The following is a 15,429-nucleotide window of genomic DNA, read 5'->3' on the forward strand; positions in this document are numbered from 1 at the left end:
TGATCATGCGAGTGGCCCTCCTTTGGACCCTCTCGATGCTGTCCACATCCCTCTTAAAGTGCGGCTCCCAGAACTGGACACAGTACTCTAGCTGCGGCCTGACCAGTGCCGCATAGAGGGAGAGGATCACCTCCTTCGTCCTGCTTGAAATGCATCTGTGGATGCACGACAAGGTACAGTTGGCCTTCCTAGCCGCCTTCCCACACTGCCGAGCCATGTTCATCTTGGAGTCAATAATGACTCCAAGATCCTTTTCCACCTCCGTGCTGACAAGAAGGGAGTTCCCCAGCCTGTAGGTATGGTGCCGGTTGTTCCTCCCCGGGTGCATCACCTTGCACTTGTCTGTGTTGAACCCCATCCTGTTCTCCTCTGCCCATCCTTGTAACCTGTCAAGGTCCGACTGTAGCCTGTTGCTCCCTTCTATTGTGCCCACATCCCCCCACATCTTGGTGTCATCAGCAAATTTGAACAGGGTGCTTTGCACCCCCTCATCCAAATCACTGATGAAGATGTTGAAAAGGGCGGGGCCGAGGACCGGGCCCTGCGGGACCCCACTGCCCATGTCCTTCCAGGCCGAGAAGGACCCATCCACTACCACCCTCTGGGTGCGGCTCTCTAGCCAGCTGGCGACCCATTGGACTGTGTGGGTGTCTATGCCACAGTCCCCCAGTTTCCTAATGAGAACGGGGTGAGAGACAGTGTCGAAAGCCTTCCGGAAGTCCAGGAAGACTATATCCACTGCTACCCCTGCATCCAATGATTTAGTGACCTGATCGTAGAAGGCCACCAGGTTGGTCTGACATGACCTGCCGCTGATGAACCCGTGCTGGTTGCCCCTGAGCATGCATTTCCCTGCTGGCCCCTCCTGGATGTGTGCCAGAATAATTTTCTCGAACAGCTTGCCCAGCATCGAGGTAAGACTGACTGGCCTATTAATTAACTGGAAATACAAAAGGCTAGGCAAAAAAAATGTGATTACGGCTTATTTTATGCATCCCACAGGCTATTCAGTTTGGAAATAGCCCGAATATCTTCATTGATGCTGCATCTGCTTACAGCATCACTAACTCACAGGATCAAGGCCAATATGTTTAAACGATTTACAGCTATTTAATAAGCAGGAGAGCCTATAATGACCACTATATGCTTACGAATTTTGTTAGTTTAAAAGCTTATCCCAAGTTTTTTAAAACATTGCCACATAAAACTAGTTTAAAGCTGGTTTGGACTTTTGTCTTCCATTAAAAAAAAAAAATCCATGCCAAATGCCTACCCAGGGAAGAAACCTTATTTTGTTATACTCATTTCGCTAAAAACAAATGTTGCTCTTTAGCTATGATCTGCTTCATTTAATTTTGCAATAGAGAAACAAAAAAAAGGGTAACTATTCTACTTTCAGCTTTCCTTCTTCTGGGTGTCTATACCAATCTACACATAATGTACAATGTACAATGATTCAGGTAACATAAACATGTTCTCAAAATCCAATGAACATTAACAATAATGCTCTCTAAGTTTTTAAAATCCCATCTGTAATGACACAGAGTTAAGAAAGTTACTTTTTGCAACCCCAAAGAAACCCGAGTACAAGATAGACTAGAAGACTGGTGGCAAAGTAGCAGTTCTGGAGAAAAGTGGAAAACCACTAAGAAAGTCAAAGCAACCAAAAGTCAAACAGATGGAGAGAACATGCAAACCAAAGTAAATAAAAAACGAAGAAAAATTGTTAATGAACCTTATTATTTGATGAGCTTAGTATATTTCACACAGTGAATATTTCTCTTCAGTTCAAATACTTATCCATGGACCAAGCTTTTGCAATAGTAGATGGAACTTGACAGAGGGTATAAGGTACTCTGGAGATTTATATATAAAATTGTATTTTAAAACCTTTTGAATTTATTAATATGAATTTACACAACAATTCCCAACAATTTGCCTTACCTTTTGAAAGTGCAAGTGAATGACAGTAACCACAAGCTACTTGTACTATTTGTATCTCTGATAAACTTTTGATATTTCTATGGGGGAAAAAAAAGAGAAAGCATTAGACCACTGCATCTAGGTATTGTGACATACAAGACAAAATCTGAAAGAAGAACATAAAAATACTTGTCAAACTTTTCCACTAGCATGTGGTTGAAGCTAGACTAAATTTTATGAAGCAGACTTTATTCAAAACCATTCATTACAAGATATTAAACTAAAGTTCTTATTAACTGGAATCCACAGAAATTACCAAGACTCTTATTAATACCAAAGAAGTCCCTTTAAGAACAAAGGTGTTTAAGTGACACTAAGAATATCATAGTACAGGACTGGGAAACATTAAAGGAAGAGGTTAAAAACAAACAAACAAACCCTCCCTACAAACTTGTCGTGCTCTAGGTCTAAAGATTTAAAAAATTTATTCCTCACCACCCTAATACAATAGGGTGGACACATTAGGACTCCTCCTAAGCAGTCCTAAAAGAACATCAAGACACAAGGATTACATTGTCTTCCCCTAATCCTAACTTCAGGGGGAAATTAGGCGGAGTTGGCTAGGGACAGACATTACACACAAACTGGTTTAAGTGATCAGAAACTGATTTAATCCAGTAACAGAACAGATGTTCAGTGCACATAACCCAGTTTGAAAATGGCTTAAACCAGTCTGCGATAAACCTGGTTGAATGTAGTATCAGATTTGGCTCAAACCGGTTTATGCAATGTCTGTCCCAGAGCCCTTGCTGGTTTAAGATAAACCAGAACGCCTAGCCTCTCAGCATGCTCTCTGGGCTGGGCAGGGCTCTCTGATCCACAGCAGGGCTGGCCCCTTCCCTCTGCTCCCTTGCTGGAGCTCTGACAGAGACTGCAGGCACAGCTGGATTTGCCTGGCTTCCCCCTGCCCTACCCACCTCTTGCTGCTCAAGCAGGAATCCTCCCCCCACCCTCCCATCTTCCACAGCACAAACCCCAGCCCTACACCCTAGGCATGTGGTATGCTAGCTAATGCTGAGAGGTGTCTGTATGTGTGCCTCTCCAATTTCACTGGGACAGGCAGACAGAACAGTGACCACTTAAGGCTTTTTGGAGCTAATCAACAGGTCAACTGGTAAAGTGTTTAACAAGAGTTTGAACTAATGGAGAGAAGCTATTGTTTTGCTGATGGGGTGATAAACACTGTTCTATCTCCTGCCGGCTTGCTTGCCTGTCATTTTGCTCCAGACAGCATAAAGAAGCAGGAAGGGAAATTAAAAAGCTCCGTATCATCAATACATGCATACACTGCACACACACACCCCTTCCCTCAGAGTACTAGCGGGGGGCTGGGGTTTAACAACACTCCCACCCCTTGAGCAGCCAGCAGGGAAAAGCCTGGGATGCTGCAGGTAGACCCCCCTAATCAAAGCGTCTGGCTGAGGCCTGGCCACACCACTCAGCTCAGCACTGTGCAAAGGGAAGGGAAGGCTGCTCTAGCACCTCCCCGGCTTCTATCCCGAGCCACTGCAGGCTCTGAGCACTGCAGACTAACCTGCAAAGATTGAATCAATTCAGGCTTAGGCTTTTTGAATATCTGTCCCTAGCCTATGAGCCATTCATAGTGTACAAGAGTCTATTTTCTATTAGTTAAAACTACAATAGATTAACATTGAGATATTTGTATAGTTTGTTAACTTGTTTTATGTCAAAACTTAATGAGATAAGTCAGAAAAGTTCTGCAAACATGCAACTTAACTTTACTATTATGCAGTTACATTGATTTCAACATGCTTACGGCAGTACTCTGAAAACACTGTTCAATTTAATAAAGGCGCTTTTGAAATGCAGAAGTAGATCATGCTTATAAAACCATGTTACTTATGCAATCAGAGAGGCAGTTATTTGACCACAGCTGAGAACCTCAGAGGTAAAATTACAACATGGAGATCAGATTGCACCTCCCCTACCCGTGTGACTATTTAAAGGCATGCAAATTCCTAAAAGATTACTTCACTCAAGGTGCTTTAAGCAGCATCTTCATTTCTGTTCTTCAAAAAACACTCTTGGAATATATACTACTCTTGGAATATATTCATCTACCAAGTGCGTCTATTATCAAAAAACCTAAAAGTGACTGGGAAAGAGGCACTGAAAATGATAATGTGAAGTTCTACGCTGTATATTATCTTTTAGAAGGCTTTAATTGTTGAGAATTGTGTGTATAAATATCATTACTCAAACCTTTCAAAATAAGATGCTTACTTAGAAAAAACATTTTATTTTTAATTTTTTTACCTGGGTACTCTAATACATTCTTCTGTTCCAGGCAAGCCAAGCTGTCCCTCAGTAGCTAGACCCCAAGCATATACTTGGCCTTTGTCATTTAATGCTAGCGTATGGGCTTCTCCACATGAAACAGATACAATATTTTGGGCATCAAGGGCACCAACGTGCTCTTTAAAAAAAAAGACAAGAAGAGGAGTTAGATTCTGATGTTATGATTAACAAACAAAAATTATTAAGTCCAGCCATCGCCTACTAAGGCATAAAATGAAATAGCACAGTATATTAATCTAGATTTCTCAATTAGAATACACACAAAATACAACATGATCATAGTGGTGCCAAGTAACTTAAATTTAATAAATGCAGGTGTTTATTACTTTACTGTGGAGTTGCCTAATTAGCTCTGCAGTAAACATCTCAGCATCTACATATGTGGCCCTATGAGGCCACAGTAAAGTAATAAACTCCACAACAGGATAGCATTTGTATTTATAAGTACTATCCTAGTACTAGTATTTACAAGTACTATCCTGCTGCGGTTTTACCATGCACAGCAATGCACATGTAGACACTGACCCAGCTGGCTGGGGCATGAGGGAGCACCAATACAGGGGCTGCCTGTTGGCTAGCCCTGCACTGAAGCACCCTTGTGCCCCAGCCAGTCCCTCTGCAGCACACTGAGCCGACCTGGACCAGCCCCAGGCTTGCATGCTGACCCCCTGGGCCTCCTACCAGCCAGGGGTGCTCTGACCTGGCTCAATGTGCTGCAATCCCAGCTGCACATTCAAATGGTGTGCCAGGAGCAATAAACTCTGGCACAATATACACTGGAGTTTATTGCTTTGAATTAATTTCACATGTAGATGCCCCCATGAAATCAATTTGCGTTAAGTGATTAAACAAACACTTCAAAAGAGAAAATCATTCTACATATTTACTTAAGGATAATGCACAAGGCTTTTTAAGTCCTTTAAAACCCACACACAATAGGGTTGGTTCAAGACAGAGGCCACCTGACTGCAATAAGGCTCCATGCATGTGGTTCTCAGAACCAGCACACAGAATGTTGTAAATCAGGGCTAAAAGGCTAAGTTCTACACTCAGGCTGCAGAACTCTGAAAAACATGCAGCAGGATTATCTGGGGATATAACACTTCATGGTTAACCTCCAATTTGGAAGTAGCTCACATGTATGTCTTCAATGTTTGCATATACTACATTAACACTTTTACTGATCAAGCTACATTCTATACCAGTGATTCTCAACCAAGGTACCATGAGAGCCTTTCCACGGATACTGCAACAGGTGGCCCTTGTGCCAGGAGGTAAGAGATCAATCCTCCCCCTGCATCCTGAAGACAAGCAGCACCCGCAGCTACCCTCTCTTCATCCCCTTACAAAAGCCAGGCACTCCCCGTCCACACACTGTGCATGCACGCTCAGGCAAACAAGTACATATGACACTATGGGGCTACACTTTCCAATCCATCTTATCCCTCCCGCTTCTCACGTTCTACCAAGGCTGGCAGGAGGAGCTGGGGATGTGTGTAGCTCCAGTTGGCAGTGTGCAAGTTACTGGTGGAGCAGTTGTAGTAGTAGGGGCCACATTTGCCCCTTCAAGTACAGAGCAGGGCCAAGGAAGGGGAAGAGAGTGGAAAAAACAACACACAGTGGGGTAAAGTCCTGTTTCTACTGCCCTAATCTGGCACCAGCTAGATTCTAGCTCAGTGGTTCTCAATCAGGGTGATGCTAAACTCCTAAATGATGTAAGGATACCCTCAGACTAAAAAGGTTGAGAAACACTGCACTATACACATTTGCTGCTCAATAGTAAGATATCAAATGGATTAGATTCTGGCAAAAATTAAATGTGGTATTCGTAAGTCCCTCGAACGAGTCTTGGACAAAAGAGATAGCATAAGTAATATTAATGAAAATTGCAGTTTCAGGATGAAACTTCAGCGTAGTAGAGAAGGGCAAAGCACGGTGCCAGAACCTACTAGGAAAAAAAAAAGGTGGCTTTCTAAAGTCATTAATGCCTCAGTAATATTTTCTAAAAATATTTTTTATTTTGATACTTAAGTCTGAACAGTTCGGTGCGGAAACAAACTCTCTCCTGACCTGACTTAATTCTGAAGTGGCAGCAACACTGCATAAAACCCAGAAAGTAACACTAAATGAGCTTTTCTTTTCCCAAGCAAAATTAAGTTTATAAAGAAGTGAAACAACATAAACAGTAAAAGCTAAGTAATGCTTTAAAAATTCACATCATCATAATCTACAATAGTATTACCAAAAGTAGATGAGACAATGGAAGATACTTGCTTTTAATCTCTCAAGGCCAGGAAAACCACAATAAGAACAGACAAAGAGAATGCAAGGTCAGATAAAAAGTTTTCATTAACATTTATGGACTTAGAACATAGTTATTTTCTTCCTCCAATGACTTGGATCCCTCAAGAAATGTTTTATTTCAAATCTCAGCAACTTGAAGAGGAAAACGTCACAAAGCCTTATCATTAAAACTAAAATTTTCAGACATGTTCAACTAATCATATGCCCTTCTTGACATTTATTGCCAATTTTTCCAAAATGTGGAGGTCAGTGCAAGTCCTCAGCATCTCTGAAAAATCAGGTGCAATAGATCAGACATTAGTACTAAGAACTTGGTATATATGAACTTATTAAATATATGAAATGTTGCCATCTCTTGCAATTTAACTACAAGTATTCCAACATTTGAAATTGTTCTTAAAACCCCAACTGTGAATAAATTAATAGCCCTTGTGGTTTTGGAAAAAAGTTTTAAAAAAAAAATGGAGTGTAAATGTTCAGAAGATAAAAGCAAATAAAAATAAATATATTTTTAAAAAAACATCACGTCTTTAAGATGCTCATGATCTTTGAGCACTTGAGGTTATAGCAGTTAGAACATCCTTATAGATAAGCTAGCAGACGAGCTAACTGAAGTATATCTATACTCTTAAAATGTAAGCAAAGAAGAAATGCATTCTCCTTATCCTTGTCCTCAAACACCGTGAGAGTTGTAGAGAAAGTAAAAATAGTCCATGCAGGAGCTGTAGCTCTAGCCTACGCATTCCAAGTATGTCCATTAAGACAATGACCAGTATCTTAGCTGCCCATTAATTCTGTATTAAGTAAATTAAGTGACAAGGAAAAGCAAAAACAAACAAAACAAAAAAACCCACCACCACAGAAGCTTTGGGGGGAAAAGCATAACAATACAAAAAGAGCAGCCTGCCTCACTTTAGCTAATTACAGACAGTCAAAACACCCAAGGCTGAATTGATTCAACCTTTGCAGGTTTTTCTAAACTGCCTAGACTGAACCAAGAAACAAGTGAACTGACATTCACTTTGCATAAGGGAAAGGCAGCCAGATCCGTGCAGTGGCCCATAACAGTAGCTGGAGAGCACTAGAGCAGGCCTCCGGGCCTGCCAGCCACTGCAAAGCACCCTGAGCCCAGCCATTCCCCCAGTCATGCCCTCTCCTCAGCCTCAGGCCAGCAGAGTGGGCATGGGGGGAATCCCTCCCTGGCTTCCAGCTCAGGTTGGGAGGAGTAAAGCCAGGGCTGGGTGATCGGTCCAGCATGGGCAGGGGAAGTAAAGACCCCACTGCAGGCTTCCCCTCTGCCCCTGTTGAGCACAGCTCGGCTGGGAGTCCAGAGCCAGGCAGGGCTGGGAGGACAGCCCACAGTAGGGGCTTTACTCCCCCAACCTGAGCTGGAAGCCAGGAGTTGGGCCAATCACCCAGCCACACACTGTTCTTGGCCAGCAAGCCAACTGAGGAAGGAATGGACTGTGCCTGGCACGGGTAGGGAGAAGCCTGCAGTTGGGGCTTTACTCCCCCCACCTGAGCTGGCCACCAGCAGCTGGGTTGATCACCTGGCTATGCCACCTCCTCAGCCAGCAGGACAGCTGTGGGTGGGGAAAAACAGCCTCCCCCACCTGCCTGGCTCTGGACCCCCACTGGGCTGTTCCTGGCAGAAGTGGAATGCAGGGGGAAGCCCATAGTAGGGGCTTTACTCTCTGCCCAAGCTGTGAGCCAGGCCAATCCCCCAGGGAAAAGGAGGGGGCAGGGGCAGGGCCAGGGGAATCAGCCTGGCTCCCAGCTGCAAGGGATGGAAGAGCCCACGTGACAGCTGTGGGCAGGGCCTGCCCTGCTCCACTGGAGCTGAGAGCACAGCCAGGGCTGCACAGCATCCTAGGATACTAGAGGACTATAAATTAACTTGAATCAGGAAGGGAGCTAGGACAAAATTTCCACAAACCAGTTTGACCTAAATCAGTTAAGTCTGCAACTACATCCACACAGGTTTATCTTAAGCCAGTTTCAGCCATTTTGAAAGTGGCTTAAATGCACTGAACCTCTGTTCTGTTACAGCAGGGGCGGGCAATTATTTTGGGCTGAGGGCCGCTTACTGAGTTTTGACAAGCCATCAAGGGCCGCATGACAGGTAGCCAGTGACAGATAAATATTAATTTTCTAAATTTTTTAGGGGGCTGGATAGAATAGTATGGCAGGCTGCATCTGGCCCATGAGCCGCATTTTGCCCATCCCTGTTACAGGTTTAAATTGGTTACCGATCACTTAAGCTGGTTTGTGTGTAATTTCTGTCCCTAGCTTTCATATTCACAACTGCTCCAAATTTAAAGGTCAATTTGGTAGCCAAAACTCCCTAAAGAGACAGTCATTAAAATGAAAGAAAAGCCTTTAGTCCTAACAACTGCAGACAAATACAGTTGATGCCCATTTACCTCGTAGGATAAGAAGTAGCAGAGAAAGAATGGTTTGTAGCTTTAGTGCACTCAAACTATCTTGCTGAGCAGGTGTCCAATCTCTGCTCCTAGAGGTGAATTTAACATCTTATTTGGATGTATACAACTATTCCTGTCAAAGGTTCCTACAGTGTTTACGTTGCCCATAACTGTACCTAATTAACTGCTACATACGTTCTCACATAAGGAAAAACTGGTGAAAAAAAGTGAGAACCAGAACTGAAAATGAGCTAACCAGTTTAAACCCTCTTGAAACCTCGATTGATCACTTTGGGAGACCATGTAGCTATTACACAACTCTCCGTTTTCCAGATTCACTCATGCAAGGGTCTTGTTACCCATACAGCATAACTTTTTCCTATATGCAACACACAGCTGGGACAACACTAAGACAGAAGTAAGTGCCACCTTTAAGGGCCTATCAGTATTCTTGTTGTTATGTCCTTATAAACAGAGGAGGTTATAACTTGTCTGTATAGCTTTAGTTAATTTGTTTTCAGCCTTTTTAGACATGAGAGGCTCCTTGGAAAGCACCAGCTCTTTGGTTTTCACTCATTTTTTAACCACAGAAAAGTAGTAGAGCAATTTTTCTCTTGCAAAGAACTTGGAAAGATCACAGCAGGTCAAAACATTTTTGACACTATGGATTCCTATTTGGAAACTCTGTTTATCTTGTAAATCAAGTTTGCGCACCTAACTGTGCTAACACTGTCCGGCACCCCACAGCATCCGTAAAAGATTTCAAGGCACCCAAGGATGCCACAGCACCCTGGTAGTAATCACTGCTTTAGTTCCTCCCCTGCCCCACTCCACATAGGAGGCACTCAAACAAGATTTTTTTTTCCCCTAAAGTGCCTCAAAATATTCAGTTTGATATACTTTTCAAATGTAATTTGGGGGACTGTGCATTTTTATAAGACAGTATGCTCACTAAACTCTAACCAAGTACCTGTCACCAGAGGATCATAAATTGAGGGTTGGACCAGATGATCCACGGTGACCCTTCAAAGCCTATCATCCACTCTCCTCCTTATAAAGAAAGTGTCATGCAGCCATCATAAAGGTAGATATTTTTGGAGGCCTAAAGTGACAGACTATAGCCTTTTAAAAACAGATTTTTTGCAACACAGTGAAAGATTATCATTTTACCGTGTAAACAAACCAGAGAGCGAAGGTTCTAGTACTGTGCATGGGAGTACATTAACCATATTTTAAAATAATGTCTGCACGTAAACCTTTCATGCAACATAACCTAATTTATACAACCTCTTTCAAAGCTATTGCCAGTCACCTACAGTTTAATAGGATTTAAAGACATTAACGTGCTCAAATAAGTGATAAGCCTTCTTGAAAATCCTGTAACAGACACAAATGAAAGTTAAATTAATATAAATCATTCTGGAAACTGTATTAAAAATATAAGCAATTTAAAATTTGGCCTATGTATGGAAACTTTTGGATAACTTCTCCTTAAAATCTATGTCTTTATAAAAAAACAACTTAATATTTTTCTGCCTCATAGGTAATAAAGGCCACTGGTCAATTATTTTTTTTTCCCCCCAAGATAGCAAAAAGTACAAGACCTTAGCAGTTATTTAAAGATAACTCATGCAAGTTAGATCTTGATTAAGCTTGTGACAGAAAATACTTGCTCGTGATAAAAACTACTTCCTCTTTGAAGCATATAGTGTTAAACAGTGAAACCTGTGCAATTTCAGTTTCAAGATATTAAGAAACCGATACTTAAGAAATCAATGCTAGTATTCTAAAATAAAAAAAAAAAATCATAACATTATACAATGAAGGAAAAACAAAACTATTTGAAGGATTCTATATTTATAGTAATCTTAGAATTTAATTCTAACTGAAAGAGATCAGAGGAAATTATTATTCTGCCTAGTCAGTTTCTTTACTTTGTGCATTTGACAATACTTAAGAACAGTTCTACTTATATCTCATATTAGTTGTATGAAGATACTGCAAACACTGCTCTGGAGGGAGCACATGTGCACTCTCCTCTGAAGTCCCTGCTAGAGGATGTTCATGAGTACCAAAAGCCACAAGACTTCTATAAAAATGCAACAGCAAACAAGCATGTACATAGCACCCTGGGGAGGAAGGAAAGAAACTGAGGGGGTGTTTTTTGCATTCTAGTTTAAGGCTTGTCAAAGAGATCCTCATGTCGGCATGCAAGCTGAAAGCCCCTTTTAAAAATCTCTTAGAAATGCGTTTAAAAAAATTCTAAAAGTCTATTTGGAAAGTGATTTTCCGCACATTCTATTTTTAATGTTATTTTTAAAGTAAATAATTGTTCCAATTAGATTGCCTCCATATCACAATACTAGATAATTAAAAATGAAATAATTCTATATTTACAGACTGTGGGTCAAATCCTCATTTCTGACATTCTCATTAACTCACATATGTGCAATAGCAATCCACATAGAAGGGAGATGCCAATTCCCCAGGCTGAAGAACAACTCTGCAGGATCAGGTGCTGAAGGATTCCTTTAGCTGTGGACAAAGCGGGCACGTCCACACATGATGTGGATGTTTGGTTCCCCGGGGACAACAAGCAGTGGCACACCTTTTGTCACCACTACTTGTCCCCGGGGAATGCCTGGGCACACAAGTTACTCCAGGGGCAGTAGGGGAGGCTGGGGCCAGCAGCCTTGGCTGGGGACCTCCCCAGGCTGCAGCAGTGGCGATTCTTCCACGTAGGGCCTGGCTGGCAGCCACAGGGGTCAAAAGACTCTCCATGAGAGTTTTCAGGAGTCAAAAAACCCTTTGTGCTGCTCCACTGCAGCGCGGAGAACATCTGAACGTGCAGTACATGGCACCGCCGCACACAGTCACGCTCATCTGAATGCGGCCAGTGGTTCTATACTAAAGATCGTGAGATATGGCAGTATATAGCTCCACAGCAAAGAGATTTAAATAACCATGATGCTAGAACCCAGCCTGCACAGGCTACCTCTAACAGCAGTAAGACAAATCATACTGGTTCCACTGAACATAATAGATTCTTCAGACACAAAGGAGGGCAGCACTTTTTCTCATCTGTCTGATGCATCTCTAGGATTCTTTTAAAGCATTTTTTCTGTTTTATAGAGATTAGCTATTTGTTTGCCAGATTTATGGAATTATATATAAAGGAACACTGACAGTTTCCCCAAGTATCTAAAACAGCTTTGGGAAATATCTTTTCTTTACAATAAAGTGAGCAGAGATGCACCACCAAAACACCTCAAATTATAAAATGTACAATGTCTTACAGAATTCCAGGATCTTGGTCCCATCTATTCCCTTGCCCAGAGCTTACTTACATTCTAATACAGAGCTTTCCAAACTTTTCATGTTGGTGACACACTTTTTAGACATGCATCATTTCGCGACACAGTAATTCAGTTCCGGGGGAGGGGCCAAGGGAAGCAGACGCGAGTAAGGAAGCTCCGCGGTGCCCTTCCGCAAAATTTTCTGCATTTCGCGCGACACACCTACACACTGCTGCCGACACACTAATGTGTCACGGCACACAGTTTGGAAAGCTCTGTTCTAATATAATAAAAACCTTAGTGAGTCTGTCTGTCTGTAACACTTTATTCGCACTCTGATTGGTCGTCTTGGCAGCCAATCTAAGTGCTCTGCACAGACAGACGCACATGGCAGAGCACCACCAGGGACTGAGGAGCCAGAGCAGGGGGGCAAGGCCAGCAATGCTGGCCTCGCCCCTCCCCTGCTCCTTGGAAGCAGCAGTGGCACAACGTGCTGGCAGGACAGCACTGGCCTCACCCCCCAACTCCGGCCTCACTACTGCATCCAAGGGGTGGCCACATACCCCCAGCGAACAGACAGGAGAGGGGGATGGGGGGATGTGGGGGGACCACGTGGCTGGAGGTGGAGCGGTGGCACCGCAGGGCACTGAGTGACAGCACTCTGTCCCTGCCCCCCCCCAAACTTCATGAAGGGCAATTTGCTAGTGTTGGTTATATAAAGGAAAGTCCCATTCAACATTACACATATTGTACACCTTTGTATATTGTTGCACATTTGCTGTCCGTACTATACAGAAACAGCACAGGACAGTGGCTCTTCAACACTTACAAGGGTGAGAGTTTTTTAAAATATGGTATACTTTGGCTTTAATACTTACAGAAAAGATAGCCAAGAGACACAATAGTTATATGTACCCACACACAGGTAATAGTCATTGAGGATATAATTAGACTAAAATTAAGAGAAAAAAGTAGACCAATAAGCAGATGTATTTTATCTAATACTATCAACCAATCAGGCTACAGAATTATGTGCATCTTACATAGAAAGTAGTGGGCTTACTACTTTCTACAAAAGTAAGGTATGAAAAAGCAAGATTTATAAAATAAAAACTTTAAAGTCCCAAACCTGCAGGGCTCTGGAACTGTGTGCACAAAGTTAAATAAATAGAAAGATTTTCTGAGCCCAAGTAGAATAACTAAAATTAAACACCCCCTTCCCCCTACCCCACACACACTTTCTTTTTCCCTCTCTGCCCCACCCCCTTCATAATCTTTAACTTACCTGGTCTCTTTCTGGCTTTTTCATGTCCTAGTTGTCCTAGATCATTACAACCACATGTATAAACAGTCCCATCGTCCAGGACAAAAACAGTATGCCTGAGTCCACATCCTACATCTCTCACTTTTTTATTTAGGAAAAAGTCACTTTTTCTGGGTTCTAAAACAATCTCTTCATCAATTCCACCCAATCCAAGTTGTCCAAAGGATGCATTTCCCCAACACAACATGTTGACAGGTCTTTTGATGAAAACAATCTTCCAGTTTCACGTCAAAAATATCCCTTCTGTATCACTGTTCAGGGAAAAGTCATAAGTTCAGTACTATTCTAAAGGAAATATTTTTTTAAATGCTATAAACTTTAAAAGCATGTTATAAAGCACATCCTTTAAAAACCAACTGTATAAAATAAAATCATAATAAACATATTCATTGGTAAACATTTCACTCCTTTGATTTTTTTTGTAATTAACACTGAACTACAGCACAGATCTTGCACTGTGATTAATCCAGGTAGAGTGCTGTCCCAAGATATGGACCTCCTTAGATTTCACTGGCCTGAAAGGCAAGGAGCCCTCTAACAGAAATTATACAATTTAAATCTAATCTGATGAATAATTCCACATATTTCATTCCCTCCTCTCATGTTCATCTATGCTTCTTGCTTTCTAACTGGACCTCACCTTCTTACTAACTGGGCTTAGTAAACATTTGTAGACAAGACAAAGCTACATTTCTCTCCTTTTTGGTTTCCAATTTGGCACAAAGTATTTGTGATATTTCTAGAAGGCCAGTTCACATAAGGTGGAGTCTCCCCTTATTTCAAAACATTCTCAATTTAAGAGCACCAGAAACTTTCATCCAAGATCACTGTGATCAAAACAGCATAACTAAACAATGGGAACTGACTATAAATACATTATATAGAGTCATAGAAAATTAGAGTTGGAAGGGACCTCAGAATGTCATCTAGTCCAGTGGTTCTCAACCTTTTTTGTACCAGGACTCATTTGTAAACATTGATGGCCAGTCCCGACCCAGTGCCCCTCACTCCCAAACTGCTGCCCCCCTGGCCCCACTCCCCCAGTGTGCAGGGCATGGGGTGGGATACCCAAGCAGTCCCTCACAGGCTGGTGCTCAGCCAGCCTGCAAGGGAAAAGTCACAGTTTGTTCTCGCGACCCACTTTTGGGTTGTGACCCACAGTTTGAGAAACTATTTAAGACAACCCCCTGCTCAAAGCAGGACCATCCTCAGCTAGATCATCCCAGTCAAGGTTTTGTCTACCCAGGTCTTAAAAACCTCTGGGGATGAAGATTCAATTCATGTACAATTCACATGTGTACAAATTTCCATTCCGAAAGATGGTAACATGCTTCATAATCTATATAAAAGCATGCATCCAGCACAAAAGCTGCTGACATGCAGCCAGCAACTAGCACCTGGAAACAAGGAGGGTGAAACCACAGATTAAAACAACAGAACTTGGTTTTAAGTCCCAAGTCCTGAAGAGGAAGTTTCAAGTTCTTCTTATAAACAGACCGGTGCAGGGAGGCTTTCCGGACTGTCTACCTCGAAGGGGAACCCGGGTCATTATCTCCTACCAGGCTCGAAGACGTACCAGATGAAGCAGCCTTGAGTTAAGACATAGTGACACACACGCAACCTTCACGCATCCGTGCAGCGGGGTCCGTCCTGCAAGAGGGGAAGGCAGCAGAGAGGTGAGGCCGCCGGGGCCGCATCCCCGCGTCTGGGCTCCTCGCGAGCAGCGGGAGGAGGCGGACGTACTGCCACGGCTGATCCTGCCCCTTGGCTGGCAACGAAG

The 15,429-nt window shown here is 42.6% G+C and overlaps 1 protein-coding gene across 9 annotated transcripts in view; it reads right to left on the reverse strand.

The window, feature by feature from the left end:
- The window catches only part of HERC4 (HECT and RLD domain containing E3 ubiquitin protein ligase 4), an 85,690-nt gene extending 70,267 nt beyond the window's left edge, over window positions 1-15,423 (reverse strand). For all 9 annotated transcript variants that reach the window (XM_025205563.1, XM_025205564.1, XM_025205561.1 and 6 more), the window contains exons 1-4: window positions 15,226-15,423; window positions 13,611-13,900; window positions 4,261-4,420; window positions 1,945-2,021 (exon numbers count right to left, since the gene is read on the reverse strand). In XM_025205563.1, coding sequence (XP_025061348.1) covers window positions 1,945-2,021; window positions 4,261-4,420; window positions 13,611-13,836 — 463 coding nt within the window. In that variant the 5' untranslated portion in view covers window positions 13,837-13,900; window positions 15,226-15,423. The remainder of the gene's footprint in view (window positions 1-1,944; window positions 2,022-4,260; window positions 4,421-13,610; window positions 13,901-15,225) is intronic.
- Between the last annotated feature and the right edge of the window lie 6 nt (window positions 15,424-15,429).

The sequence above is a fragment of the Alligator sinensis genome, unplaced genomic scaffold (assembly GCF_000455745.1).
Source record: "Alligator sinensis unplaced genomic scaffold, ASM45574v1 scaffold325_1, whole genome shotgun sequence".
NCBI lineage: Eukaryota > Metazoa > Chordata > Crocodylia > Alligatoridae > Alligator > Alligator sinensis.